General features: G+C 41.1%; 1 protein-coding gene across 1 annotated transcript; it reads left to right on the top strand.

The window, feature by feature from the left end:
* The first annotated feature begins 1,091 nt into the window (after window positions 1-1,091).
* On the top strand, window positions 1,092-4,008 carry LOC141201437 (posterior protein-like). Its single transcript, XM_073663430.1, has one exon. It carries the CDS (start codon window positions 1,581-1,583, stop codon window positions 3,225-3,227), a length of 1,647 nt encoding a protein of 548 aa, XP_073519531.1. The 5' UTR covers window positions 1,092-1,580; the 3' UTR covers window positions 3,228-4,008.
* The last annotated feature ends 9,870 nt before the right edge of the window (window positions 4,009-13,878 follow it).

The raw sequence follows: 13,878 nt of genomic DNA, 5'->3' as shown, positions 1-13,878 counted from the left end.
CTTGTGGTAGAGCCTTCCACAGTCTGACTGCTCTAACTGTAAAGAACCCTTTCCTGTTTGCCGGAATGGCCATTCTTCCACCAGTAATAAGTGCCCCCTAGTCCTTAGTATGGTCTATGGATGGAATAAGTCAGCTATTGATAGTCACCATCGTGCTCTCTAGAAACCCCAGAGCATCACCTAAGAATAAAAGTAAATCATAAGCATACAATGCCGCCTTCTCTTCCTTGGTCCCATATTTAAATCTCAGAGGTTTTACTAATTATTGCCACAAGAAGTTCAATTGCTATTTGTCAGGGAGATATTGGTATCAGGAAAATATTCTTCCATATTTCCCTGACATGGATATTGACCATTTCTCCCTTTTGTCAGTACAAAGCTGCCTCCATAAAAATCTTAGCACAAAGCCCCAATTAACACAGTCATGAGTAAGGCCTTAAACCAACTGCTGTCAGCCAAGAAGTGTTACAAGCTACTTAGAATGCGAGCCTCTTGTACCTGGATGACGCAGGGGGTGATTAAAACGCAGGATTGCCATAATTTGCGTGTAACTGGGAAAGCTTGTTTCCCGAGCTTCAAACAGAAATCTATAGACACTTCGACTTCCAAAACGAAGTATGAAATATTGTAAGTTTCATACTTCCGACAATAATGGGACCTATATTTTTAGTGGCAGGGACAGCCGAGAAACGTATACATAATTTTTCATTATTGTAAGCAAGATCAGGGAGCTGTAGCGCGAAAACACCAGAATAACAGACTGCAGCTATGCAATGTGTGGTCTCTAAATGCAGGTAAAATCATAACAGAAAAAATGGCATAGTTTGCAAGCTTCTGCGATCAACGAGCAATGAGTTATCGCAGACGTTAGCATTTTTAATAAAAATGTGCAGGCTGGAGACCAGCCCACATGATGTCACCACAAGGGGTGTGTAGACAGATCTCCACTTAGGTATAAGAGAACCCATGGAAAATACATAACCACTCATTTCCAGGGGGGTATAAGGATTATAAGCAACGGGTCTCGTTCGATAACGCTCAAATCAAACTGAGGAGCCACTCCACCTATATTGAATCGTTTTAGCGATCGTATAGTAAGTTATCTTTTTTTATCCTGTTTATTTTATGTAACTGCTTATGTATTTTAATGTCTCCTAGGTTCAGGCCTGTTTGTCTTATTTGTTTAGTGGATTGTTTGTTGAATTGTTGCCGGTAAAGTTAGGGTAGCACCCTGTTGATTGAAGTTCTCATAAGATCTAAAGGGTAAAACCAGACATCTCTGAGAAGAAAGTGAGGTAGAGGTTAAAAGTCTAAATCTCATGTTAAGGGGAAGTAGCCTTATGCTTCAATAGGAGATCACTCTTGGCCTGGATCTTGGATCTGTAGTTGATCAAGTGCATGAGACAAGACTGTGGCAGTGATTGCCTGAGGGAAAAGATTATATTCAATCTGTGTCCCTGTTTTAGTGAAGTGATATTCACTGGTTTCTGTATTGTGTTTCGTTAATTTGTAATTTTTGTTTGGAAAGCTGATTTGTTTATTTTTGTTGTCTTCTGTGAAAATAGTTGGAAGTAATTAACATGGAAATAGTCAGTAAATTTATTGAAAAATATGCCTCTGCTCAGTTCAGTACTTGTGCAGATGATGCATTGACACATCAGTTTAATGACCTTATGAAACAATGTGAAGGGCAGAATGATAACAAAAGTAAATTGTCGAAAAAGAAAGCAAAGAAAGAGAAGTTAGCAAATGTTTTGTGTATGTTGTTGAAAATGAAAGGAATTGCAGAACAAAAGGAATTGCACTGGTATTCAGAGAAAGCTCAATTAAGAGGTGAAGTGGACAAAATTGAACAGGAAGTCAGTCTGGCTATTGCTAGTGCTGAAGATCATAATTGTGAGTGTGAAGATCTAAGGGATGAGGTAGACAATATGAATTACCAAAATTGTGAATTAGAAGATAAGCTGGAGGAGTATAAGGAGAGATGTAAACTTGGGGAACAGCGTATTGCTTTGCTAGAAGGAAAAGAAGCGAAGTATAATGATGATATGACAATACTTAGGAACCAGTTGTATGATGCTAATGTAAAATTGGAGCTAAAAGAACATTGCATTATGTCCTTGAAATCACAAGAATGTACTAGAGTGAATAACCATAGTTATTGTAATCAAATGTGCAAGTCTGCTGATCAGGAGGAAAGAGATTGGAAAAGAGGGGAGGAGCAGCCTGTGTGCACGGCTGATAACCCTGAGTATAACCCAGATCATAGTTCCTCTCTCTTTACTCCTGAGTCAGGAGGGAGCAGACAAAGGAGAGACAATTTGCTTAGTAACAGCAGTAATTTAGTCCAATCCACAACACTCTCCATACAGGATAAGACAAATCTATGCCAGATATTAGGGAAGTTTGATACAAGTGCCTCAGCCATTAGTCTTTCCAATAAGTTAGAGGCAGTAGTGACACAATACAGTCTGGGTAATAGAGCTGCATGTGCCTTACTTCGGGTATGGCTCCCATCTCAACTTTGTGAAAAACTGCAGCCCCCTGTAGGAGCTCACAAAGGATTATCTGCAGATCTTGAATGTAATTGGGGAAATGCTAGTGACAGAGTGGAGGAATTAAAGAGAGTTATGGGGGGACGAGATATGAGAGGTACTAATGCCTTAGAAAATGCAAAATTAAATAGAGGAGATGATCCTATTATTTTTTGCAGTGAATGTTTGACATTATATCGTTCTACCTATAACTGCCCTGACATGTCTCCTGATGATAGCCGTTTTCTATATTCAATGGCTAACAACTGCACCTTTGTTGATTATCCAACAAAGGTTGCCTTGAGGAACGCAAATTCCTATCAAGCCTTTGTAAATATATTAAAGGATTGGATTCAGGATACAAGTCATGACAACAAGCCCCAAAAGAGGATATCAGAGGTAGTCAAAAATGAAGGCAAAGTAAGATTTATTGGAAAATGTTATAAATGTGGTTACACAGGTCACACTATGAAAGAATGTAGAAGTAGTAAAAGAGTTATCAATAATAGACCTTTTAATAATAGGAAGCAAAGACAAGAACCAAATACTGCAAGGAATGGAGAGCATAGTCTTCCTGAAGTTACATTATATGGCCCACTTCTGGATGAACTGAGGAAGATTGGGAAGGCAATGGCAGAAAAGCCAGAGGAATTAAAGACCCCACCTTCAACAAATCCTTATGTAAAACAATAGGGATGTCACGCCCCAGTGTTGTCCCTAGTGAGTCAGCTTAGCAGGGACAAGGGCGGGAGACCCCTTATTCAGGGTACGGTAGGGGGCCATCGTACAAACATTTTACTGGATACAGGGGCTGCTGTCAGTTTGACTAATCTGGATTTGATTAAAGACCCTGGTGGTAAACACATTTTTCTGAGAGGATTTGGAGGACAGTTAGTATCTTCAGAACAATCTTTACCAGTGACAATAAACCTGGGAAATCTATGTGTTGAGTATGGCTTATATCTTTCACCAACACATGAAGGTACCATTATTGGGTCAGATATTATGAAGGAATATGGACTTATTCTTGATTTATGCAACTGGATGTTGTGGAGAGGATCACGGTATAAAGGCTATTTAAAAATGGTAACTGACAATTATGGTATTGATTCCATCAAAGGTGCTCAATCTTTAGATCCAGCCATGATATTGAGAACAGATGATGAAATATTGGCCGACATCTTGTGGCAACATAACAATGTGTGGGCAAATTCAAAAACCCAATGTGGCAAGGTGTCCAACATGGTAGTAATGGTAGAGGGTCCTGATCCCCCACCCCAAAGACAGTATAAAATACCACCAGAGTCAGTCCCCTACATTAAGAGAATACTGGATGATTTGCTGATTCAAAATGTCATCAGGGAATGCCAATCCACTAATAATGCACCCCTATGGCCAGTTAAGAAACCAAATGGTTGGCGTCCGACATTGGACTACAGAGCTTTAAATAAGTGTACCCCTCCTGTCACTAATGTGGTTGCCAAAATGCCTGACATGTTGACAGCACTCAAACCCTCCTCCACTGTGTATTAATCAATAGACATCTCAAATGGATATTTCTCCATTCCTTTACACCCTGACTGTCAATACAAATTTGCATTTACATTTCAAGGGAAACAGTTAACATTTTGTCGGTTACCACAAAGATTCAGGTCCAGTTCTACTTACTTTCATAAGTGCATGGTTGAAATTTTGTCATCTTTTTCAGAACCTGATTGCATTGTACAGTATGTAGATGACGTTCTGCTCCAAACTGACACAAAAGATCAGCACTACACATTGTTGAATGAGCTGTTAACACTCCTTGAGAAGGCAGGCCTCAAACTTAATCCTAACAAAGCCCAGCTGATGAGAGATTCTGTGTCATTTTTGGGAGTAATAGTTTCAAAAGGGGGGAGAATTCCTGACCCCAACAAATGTGAAACTATTAGGAAGTTGCCTAGGCCAAACACAAAAACAGGAATGAGACAGTTCTTGGGACTTGTCGGATTTTCCAGAGATTTCATAGAGGGATTTGCTGAGAAAGCAAAACCCCTCTATGAACTCCTAAAAGGTGATCAGGGAGAAGCTGACCCACTGGAATGGATGGAAGAGCATGAAGGAGCTTTTGTCAGGTTTAAAATCAGCCTCACTCAAGCACCTGCTCTGAGCAATCCAAACCCAGATCTACCTTTTGCATTACAGGTTCATGCCTCTGTGATAGCAATTACGGCTGTATTGCTGCAGGAGAGGCAAGGAAAATGGGTTCCAGTCGGATACCTATCAAGGTTGTTAAGTCCTGTGGAAATAGGATTTGATGATTGTGTTAGGAATCTGTTGGCAGTGCATTGGGCAATACTATCCACAGAGTACATAGTAGGATTTTCTAAAATCATACTCCAAACACCCCACACTCCTATCAAAATGCTCTTGGAGCGAACACTCAGTGGTGTATCTTCTCAAAGGGTAGCAAGATGGCTTGTACATTTAACACCTAGGAACATCACAGTGACTCACGATACTAACTACATCCTGCCACAGTTGATGCAATACAAAGGGGAAAAACATGACTGCGGGGAGTTACACATGACCAAGACACAGGAAGTGTTTAGGTTAATGACAGGAAAAGAAGATCTAAAAATTTGGGTGGATGGAACAAGGTATTGGGAAGAGGGACAATTTTACACAGGTTATGCCCTGTGGTGTCCTCAAGCAAATTAACAAATTCTCATTAAATGCCCAAGGAAATTCTCAGCGCAAAGAGCTGAACTGGAAGCTGTGAGGGAAGCAATTTTGCATTTCAGTACAGGGCCTATCACAATTTTCTCTGATAGTGCATATGTCACAAGATCACTTACTGAGTACATGCCTTTATGGCACACAAGAGGATTCAGTGATGCATCAGGTAAGACACTAGTACATGGTTCAGTTTTGAAAAACATTTGGGAAAGGACTAGTGCAGAACCACGAAGAGTGGCAATAATAAAGGTGAAGGCACATCAAAAGGGCAGTGACGAAATTACAGTTGGTAATAACAAGGTAGATGAATTAGCCAAAAAGGTAGCAATGATAGGAGAAAAGTGGACTTCCTATGATATAGAGGGAAAGCAAGCCTGGGAAGAACAAGATTTTGAGGACAAGGACAAAGATGAGGTTGAATTAGAGTGTTTACCTGTTGTTAAAACACCTACATCTTGTTTGGCAGCAGAGCAGGATAAAGACCCAGTTTTAAATCAAATAAAATGCAAAATTAAGGAAAAATCATCAGATAAGCCCCAAAAATATATCCTGCAAGATGAGCTATTGCTGAGAGAGACTTCAGAAGGCCCTAAATTTGTAGTGCCATCTCAGTACCAAAAGGATATTGCTAAAGAAAACCATAGATTGACAGGACACATGGGGGTTGACAACACTTTAAAGTTTATTCAAACCAAGTACTGGTGGGAGAACATGAAAACTAGTATTACAGAAATTTATCCAAGAATGTTTAATCTGTGCCCAAATGAACCGTAGGCCAAGGGGACAAAAACCTGTGCTTTCCAGGGTGCCTTTGGCTGAGGGGCCATGGGAGAGATTACAAATTGACTTTGTTGGTCCCTTGCCAAGTGCTCCAGGAGGTTATCGGTACCTGCTAGTGATAGTTGATGTTTTTTCCAAATGGGTGGAAGCTTTGCCCATAAGGAAGGACACTGCTACCGCAACAGCAACTGCATTATGGAGGGAAGTTTTCTCAAGATGGGGATTCCCAAAAGTCATTGAATCAGACAGAGGTACACATTTCACCGGCAAAATCATGACTAATATGTGTGAAATGTTGAATGTAGAACAGAAGTTTCATGTCTCATATCATCCGCAATCATCTGGGATGGTAGAAAGAATGAATCGGACTTTAAAAGAGAGATTAAAGAAAATGGTGTTGCAATCCGGAAATAGTTGGCTGTGTCACTGTCATGGTTGTGTCGCCACGAAGATCGTCACGATTGCACAGCCTGACTTCTCGCAGCTGAGTTTTTGGTGTTTTGTGCTTTTCGGCAGTGAGGGAGTTAACTCTCTCTCTCTGTGCTAGACAAGGTCCAGCCTCGCCCAGCTGCAATCAATGCTGCAGTAGTGAGATTCCTTCATATGTCTGCTGATCTGTTAGGGAAGTTGTCGGTGAAAGCATTTCATGCAGACTAACAGAGCTTATCGTGGTATTTGGAGTTTCAGAGCTAAGTGTATTTGAAGTGGTTTTTCCCTTCCTCGCTTTATCATTTATCTCCTTTCCCGTTGGTGTTCCCTCTGTTGTGGTTGTGTAGTTTTTGTATGCAAGGTGGTTTTGGTTTTACCCTTGTACTGTCTCGTTCGTCTAAGTACTGAGTGTTGGCATATTATTACCTGCCCCCTTTTGTTGTGATCGGGGTCCTTCTCAGGACTAGATTACTTAGGTGCAGGGATCCTCAGGAGGTAGGGGTTACGCTGGGGGCCTGGACCTCTGTACCTTTAACAGTACCTCCAGGTAGAGGGATTAGTCAGGGCCCCAGCTTAGGGTCAGCTTAGGCCCCCTACCTCCAGTACACAGAGACAGCGTGACAGTCACCTGCCTGCAATTCTACTGGCAATACGGGGCACGGATGCAAAGAGCACTGCAATCACCCCATATCAATTAATGACTGGTAGAGTAATGAACCTTTGCCATCCTGCGGATCCCAAACTTAGTACTCCCATGAGAGAAAGTGCAGAGAAGGAAAAATTCCTGATTCAGTTACAGGACCAAGTGCAAAAATATTTAAATTTTGCAGCTGCCAATATGGCTCCAAAGGCAAAGGAAGAACCAGGCAAGCCACCAATAAAATTACAACTAGGTGACAGGGTGATGGTAAAGAATTTTGTACCCAAATCTTCATGGGATGCAAATTGGACAGGACCTTATGTGGTAACTGTGACGCTGAGTGAACAAGTGGTAAAAGTTAAACGAGTAGAGAAGAAAAGCGTCAAATGCATGAAGAGAAGGGATATAGAAAAGTGGGTTCATGCAGATCAGTGTAAACGGATATAACTGATAAGAATTTGATGCCGCTCTTGTTCTTGTTTTCCAGGATCCTAAATGAAGCGTGAATTAAAAAATGGAAATTTCTGGATTCTGGATATTAGAATTGCAGCAGTTTTGTTGTCAATTGGGATCATCAATGCTATGGAATCAACTCACATTGATCACTCTGGAGATATCGATCAGGGTATATTACCTAACGAGAAATATGGGAACGTAATATTTACACACCCAGACATAAACATTGATGCAGATTCTAACTATAAAAATAATGGTGTTAAAAGTAGGACAGTGAGACTGATACCAGAGGGTAAAAGGGTAACTGGGAGATATTATCAGGGTCCCAGCAATCAGTATAGTGTTGTCTTTTCATTTGGGAGAGTCAATCACAGTTCTAGTACCCAGAGGTTAACATATATGGAAGGTGTACAAAATATAGATCCAAGATCACTGCAACCATTTATGATGGCTACAGTATATGTAAATGAAACTGGGTACTGGTTGGGGGAGGAGTCTAAGTTACCCAACAAAAATGAGCAAAAGGGGATAGATTATGGGTCCTTTAGTGACAACTTAAAAGAAGGAGAATATTTGTTTGTATGTGGAATATATTGGCATAATAATATACACCCAATGTTCAGGCCAAAAAGGATCACCTTAACATATCGTAAGGCGTGCATTGGAGATTCCACAGAGGTTGAGATGTCAGTTCAGCAAGGGCAAAATTATATAATTGGTTCCCTATCTAAACCATATAAATCCTATAGGGAAATGGTTGGTTATTGGGCATGTGGAACACCAGAAATAGAAATAGGTGAGATGCACATTATTGATGCCGCTCCAGATCATATCAAACCATGCGTGTCCAATGAATCTGACAGCAATCAACGGACAATGTACTTAGAAGAAGGCCACCCTTTACAGGTCAACCTAGATTCTACTAAAACCATTGCTAGTGACGTTCAATATGCATTTGTTACTTGGCGAGTTAATATCTCTCTATGGTTGATAAAGACCTACTATCCAATTTGTGCAGGATGTACGCTAAATCATGTATGTGCACTATATCGGTGGTTTACTACTAAAAATGCAGAAAATCGGATAAAACACCATCATAAACTATTTAATTCGAGGAATGACAGAGGGCAAAGGGATACTTTCAGCACACTGTTGGGAGGATTAGGAACAGGTATGGGTGTAATTAACGAAGCTGATATCAGTAGTTTAAGGACAAAACTTGTAGATATAGCAACCAATAGCAAGAAAGGTTTTGAAGTACAAAGAAAAATCAATGATATAATTAACAATTTACAACAAGATCATGTAAACACTTATATCAGGTTAGCGAAAGATTTTATCCAACACTTTAAAGAATTAATGGAAGATACACTGACTAGAGGTAGAAATATGTCTTGGGCTCTAGTCTGTTCACAAGGACAAATGGCTTATCAACTAACATCAAGTTAGCGGTACAGTCCATTTATGATGGACAATAGCCATTTAAATAGTTGTCTCAAGCCATTACTGTGTTACCTGAACTCATGAGCTTTACACATTCTAAATGGTGGGTGAACACGTGGGTTGGGTGCAGCAACTATGACTTTGAGAAATGCTATGCTTAATTTATTCCATATACTAAGTCACCTTTAGAGCTCATGCATAGAGTTAGTTCAATTGGTATTTTAACTGGAGATTCTACATTACTACACCCGAGATTAGAACATCCTCAAGTGATTAGGAAAAATGGAAGATGGAAACAGGTTGACATTTCACTTTGCATACAAAGGAATCATAATATTCTATGTACGCCAGGACAGTTTAGGTTGGTTGAAGACAAATGCTGGAGTAATTCATCCACGTGTATTCTAGATGAGGAATCAATCTCAAAAGACAAAGCACCAATCTTCTATCTAGGGCATAAAAGAGTTTGTTTCTTCCTCCTAAATACCACCAATGTATCTATAACAACACAACATTGTTCTGTAATGACATCTGTAACCAGGGGAGCATGGTGCACTCTTAGTGGGGTTACAGAAATCAAGACACCCAACTGGGTTTACGCAATTCCTACTATTGCTAATCTGTCAGTTGATCTGAAATATCACACTCCAGTTAATTTGCAAGCCTTAAGCCTAGGAATGGGAAAAGAACTTGGAGAATGGTTGGTAAAATTCAATAAGGATGAATATTTATTGATGAAGCTTAATCAAGAAAAGGCAAATGCCACAATTCTATTGCATCATGACCAAAATGAACTAAAGGAAGTTACCCATCTGTTAGAAAATAATGCCAAGGGTTATTGGTGGGAGGTAATATTTGGTCATTCAAATGCGGCAAATGGCATACTGAATTATTTAATCCACCCAATTGTCATATTACTTGTTGTTTCTGTAATTTTATCGCTTTTTCAAGTATACATGTGCTGTGTAACCCGTTACCTATATAAAAAGGTACAGAGTTTAACTATAAAAGAACTAGCCAGTGTCAAAATTGCATCATGTGACACAAATGTACAAATTCCCATTGAATTAGAAGAAATTGTAATATGTGAGAACTGCGGCAGAAGAGGGCACAGTAAGAAAGATTGTTTGATTCCAAAGCGAAACCTATAGAAAAAGCCTAGTAAACATGGATATTCTATCACAAATTATGTTATTGTTTGTTGGTTGATCTAAATGATTTTTTGTGTGATGTGACGATCATATGTATAATTTGATGTGTATTTTCTTTATATGCCTCCTTCAATGTCCTATTAGAAATCAAGCTATTGAAAAGTTAATTTTTTTTTTTTTTGGAGTAAATGTTGGCAAATGATGAGTGAATGTGTTAGAAGACTCCTTGCCCTAAGAAGAAGAATCAACTATGGTGGTGTTATAGCAGAAGATGGAGTCTCTCAAGTTTAAAGGCCCCATCTATGCTATATAAGTCTGACAGTTATTTTAGGTAAAAACAACAGCAAGCTGAAATGTTCCTTCTTGTATCAATAGCGTGTCCTTGCTAAGAAGATAAAGTGTACTCCCTGGCCAGATATTTCATCTTGTAGCAATAATGTGTTCTTGCAAGAAGATAAAATGGCCTTGCTAACCAGATAAGTCTAATTAAATATTTTAAAGCATACAGAAACTAGCTTTTTTCGCTTGTTCAGCTAAACTGTATAATCGAACCATATATGGCAAATCCGTTTCCTGCCTTAAGGGTGTATATTAGCCCTGTGTTTTGTAATAAAGTTTAGAGTATGTTTAGACACAAACATCCTGTCCTGTGTCTTCTTCTCTCCGATATCGTAATCCAAAGGATAGAAGACCAAGAATGCATTGACGACAGCTGGCGCTTCGAACAGGGACCTTGAGTTAATCTACCCAGGGGTGCTCGACCGGTCCGAGACGTGGGACGAGTGAAGCTCTCTGTTGGTGATATATACAGTGCTGAGGTAAGAATAACTGTTATATTCTACCTAATTATATCACTGCATAGAAGAGACTCCCTCACCCCCGAGCAGTCGGCTCCCCAGCTAAATTAAACAGATTGTTGTCTGGCTCAGGTCCCTTTGAACCAGTAAAATCCCTCAGATAAATTGACAGTCCTGCCTTCTATCCTTTGGAGAATTTAAGAATGAAAGTATGGATCCAATGATTGTGTTGTGGATGTGTCCCGGGATTGATGTTTTTGGTCTGTTTTTCTGGCTGGCGTATAAGTCCTAGAGAGGCTAGTAGTGGAATGGTTCAGAAACCTTTGTGGCCCATTGTCTAAGTGACCATTGTCTAAGTGACTGAGGAGTCTCTTCTAGGTGAGGAGAACCGAAAAAAATGGGGAACCAAAATGCCAAGGAAGGCATTATAGCCAAAGACTTAGTGGTACGCAGAGAAGGGAAACAGGCACTGATTGGAATTGACAAAATATTGTGTAAAGCGGGAATGAATGAGAATGGAGAGATGAATGGAGAGAAATGGAAATCCTTCTTTAACTCCTACCATGGATGGCTGAAAGATAAGGGTCTGTTAGGAACAGTGGATGTATGGATGAATGCATGCGCTTATTTTGAAGGAAAGATTGAAGAATTAGGAGACGGACGTTACAGACTGACAAAAACCGGAATGACAGATTTTCCTCCCTGTCCGCTCCCGACGTCACCCCCACCCCAGTATCAGAATTCCCAGGAACCTAAATGTTGGGTTTGCCCCAGATGTGGACAGCAGAACCCCTTGACAGTAGACATCTGTGTGGCATGTGGAGGACCGAGACCCCACCCAGCTAGACAATTCCCAATGAGAACGGTAGTTGTGCCAGGAGCAGCGGGAGCAGCAGCAGCAGGGGGGGGGATGCAGTGGTTCCAGGTCAGGAAGCTCGTACAATGTTAATGTATAGACCATGGAGTCCTTCAGAGCAGTTGGCACTGATCTCCCAGCTGCCAGACCCATCCCAGTCCCCTATGCGTTTCGCTAGAATGATCACCACCATACAGGATACGTACCATGCCACTAGAATAGATCTGCAGGGGGTAATTAAGGGAAAATTGGCAGATGAAGCCCGCTATGATAGGTTGATAGATGAGACAAAAAAACAATATGCCAATAGGACCGGACCCGTAGATGCAGAATCTAATGATGCAGCAGCTGGAGTCCAATTCGCAGCAGCGTTGGTAAAAGCATGTCAAGACAGTCAAGCAGAAAAGCAAGTTACACTAGAAGATAGAGTGCAAGGGAAAGAGGAAGATCCTAAGGATTATTTCTATGCACTAAAGAAAACCTGGTCAGAAATGGGGTTCAACCCCGGGAATAAGACTAGTGAGAGGGTATTAGCAAGTGCTTTCATGAATGGACTAAAGAAAGAGATTGCAGAGAAGGTAAAAGCAAGTAGACCGGACTGGAGATCAGTGAAGGCAGAAGATTTAGCTAGAATAGCTCAGGGGGCACAGCATGACATAGCGCAGGCAAAAAGAGCTGCCAGAGTACATATAGTAGAGACGACCCCCAGAAACAACAGAGGCAGAGGACGGACTGAAGGAGGAGGACAGAAACTGTGTTACGGATGTAAAAAGCCAGGACATTTTAGAAAGAACTGTAGGACCAACCCGTATCCAAATGCTCAGAGTACGGGTCCTCCAGCCGACCAAACAACGCCCCCATAGGATGAGGGTAGCTTGCACCTGAACCCTCTCATCTCCTTACCCCCAACTCCCAGTTGTATAGTGCAGGTGAACCTACCAGGGGGACATGAAATCGATTTCCAAGTAGATACGGGGGCCGACAATTCAGTAATTACGCAAGGTGATTGGCCATATACTGACACTGATTTTTCACATCATGTCATTGCCACCCCCTTCAATTCCCCATCTGTCCTGCTCCCTGTCACTAAAAAATTCCCCTGCAAATTCAAGGAGCTACTGTACATAGCCAGCTCATGGTATCGCCCCAAGGCCAATGTAATCTTTTGGGAAATGATGTGTTGTCCCAATTACAAGCACATATTGAGTATCATCCCGATGGCACTGTCACCATGACCCCAGGTTTAAAACCAAGTACCCTTTGCAAAATGATGTCACTAGATATTGCCAGCATAGAAGAGACAAATGAGTTTCCCCTGATATTAGAGCAGGCTGTGCCACATGATTTTTGGGCCTCAGACAAAACAGATGTTGGTAGGTTAAGAGTTCAACCAGTAATGGTGAAATTAAAATCAGGAGCAATCTTACCTCAACAGAGGCAGTATCCCCTTAGCTCGGCTCAGGAGAATGCCATAGCCCAGCAAGTCCAAAAATGACTACAGAGAGGAGTCCTAGTCAAAACCCAGTCCCCTTGCAACACTCCCCTGTTCCCAGTAAAGAAAAAGAGCGTGCCAGGACAACCAGCCGCATATAGAATGGTCCATGACCTCCGGTTGGTTAACAAAGCCACAGAACTTCTAACACCAGTTGTGCCCAACCCGCATACTCTTCTGTCACAGATACCTTCTAACTCTCTTTGCTTTTCAGTGGTCGATTTGGCAAATGCATTTTTCAGTGTACCATTACATCCTGACTGCCAGTACTTGTATGCTTTCACATTCCAGGGTAGTCAATATACATGGACAGTGTTGCCACAGGGTGCCCAGAATTCACCCACAATGTACACTGCAAGTCTGCAGGAAATACTGGAGGGATGGTCAGAACCACATATCGTTGTTTTGCAATATGTCGATGACCTGCTCATTTGTGCCCCCTCCAGGAAACAATGTTATAGTGCAACTATATCGCTTATGTTGTTTCTCTATCGCGCTGGCTGCAAGGCATCGAAAGATAAGCTTCAGTTTTGTAAATCTTCAGTCACCTTTTTGGGACATTGCATTACACCAGGAGCTCGT

Source organism: Phyllobates terribilis, unplaced genomic scaffold (genome assembly GCF_046119375.1).
Source record: "Phyllobates terribilis strain yellow unplaced genomic scaffold, ASM4611937v1 Scaffold_115__1_contigs__length_5345438, whole genome shotgun sequence".
Taxonomy (NCBI): Eukaryota; Metazoa; Chordata; class Amphibia; order Anura; family Dendrobatidae; genus Phyllobates; species Phyllobates terribilis.
The sequence above is the reverse complement of the archived record's forward strand: the minus strand, read 5'-3'. Positions and strand labels throughout refer to the sequence as shown.

Coding starts and splice junctions, on each gene's coding strand:
- LOC141201437 (XM_073663430.1), top strand. CDS start 1,581: ATGGAAATAGTCAGTAAATTTATTGAAAAATATGCCTCTGCTCAGTTC.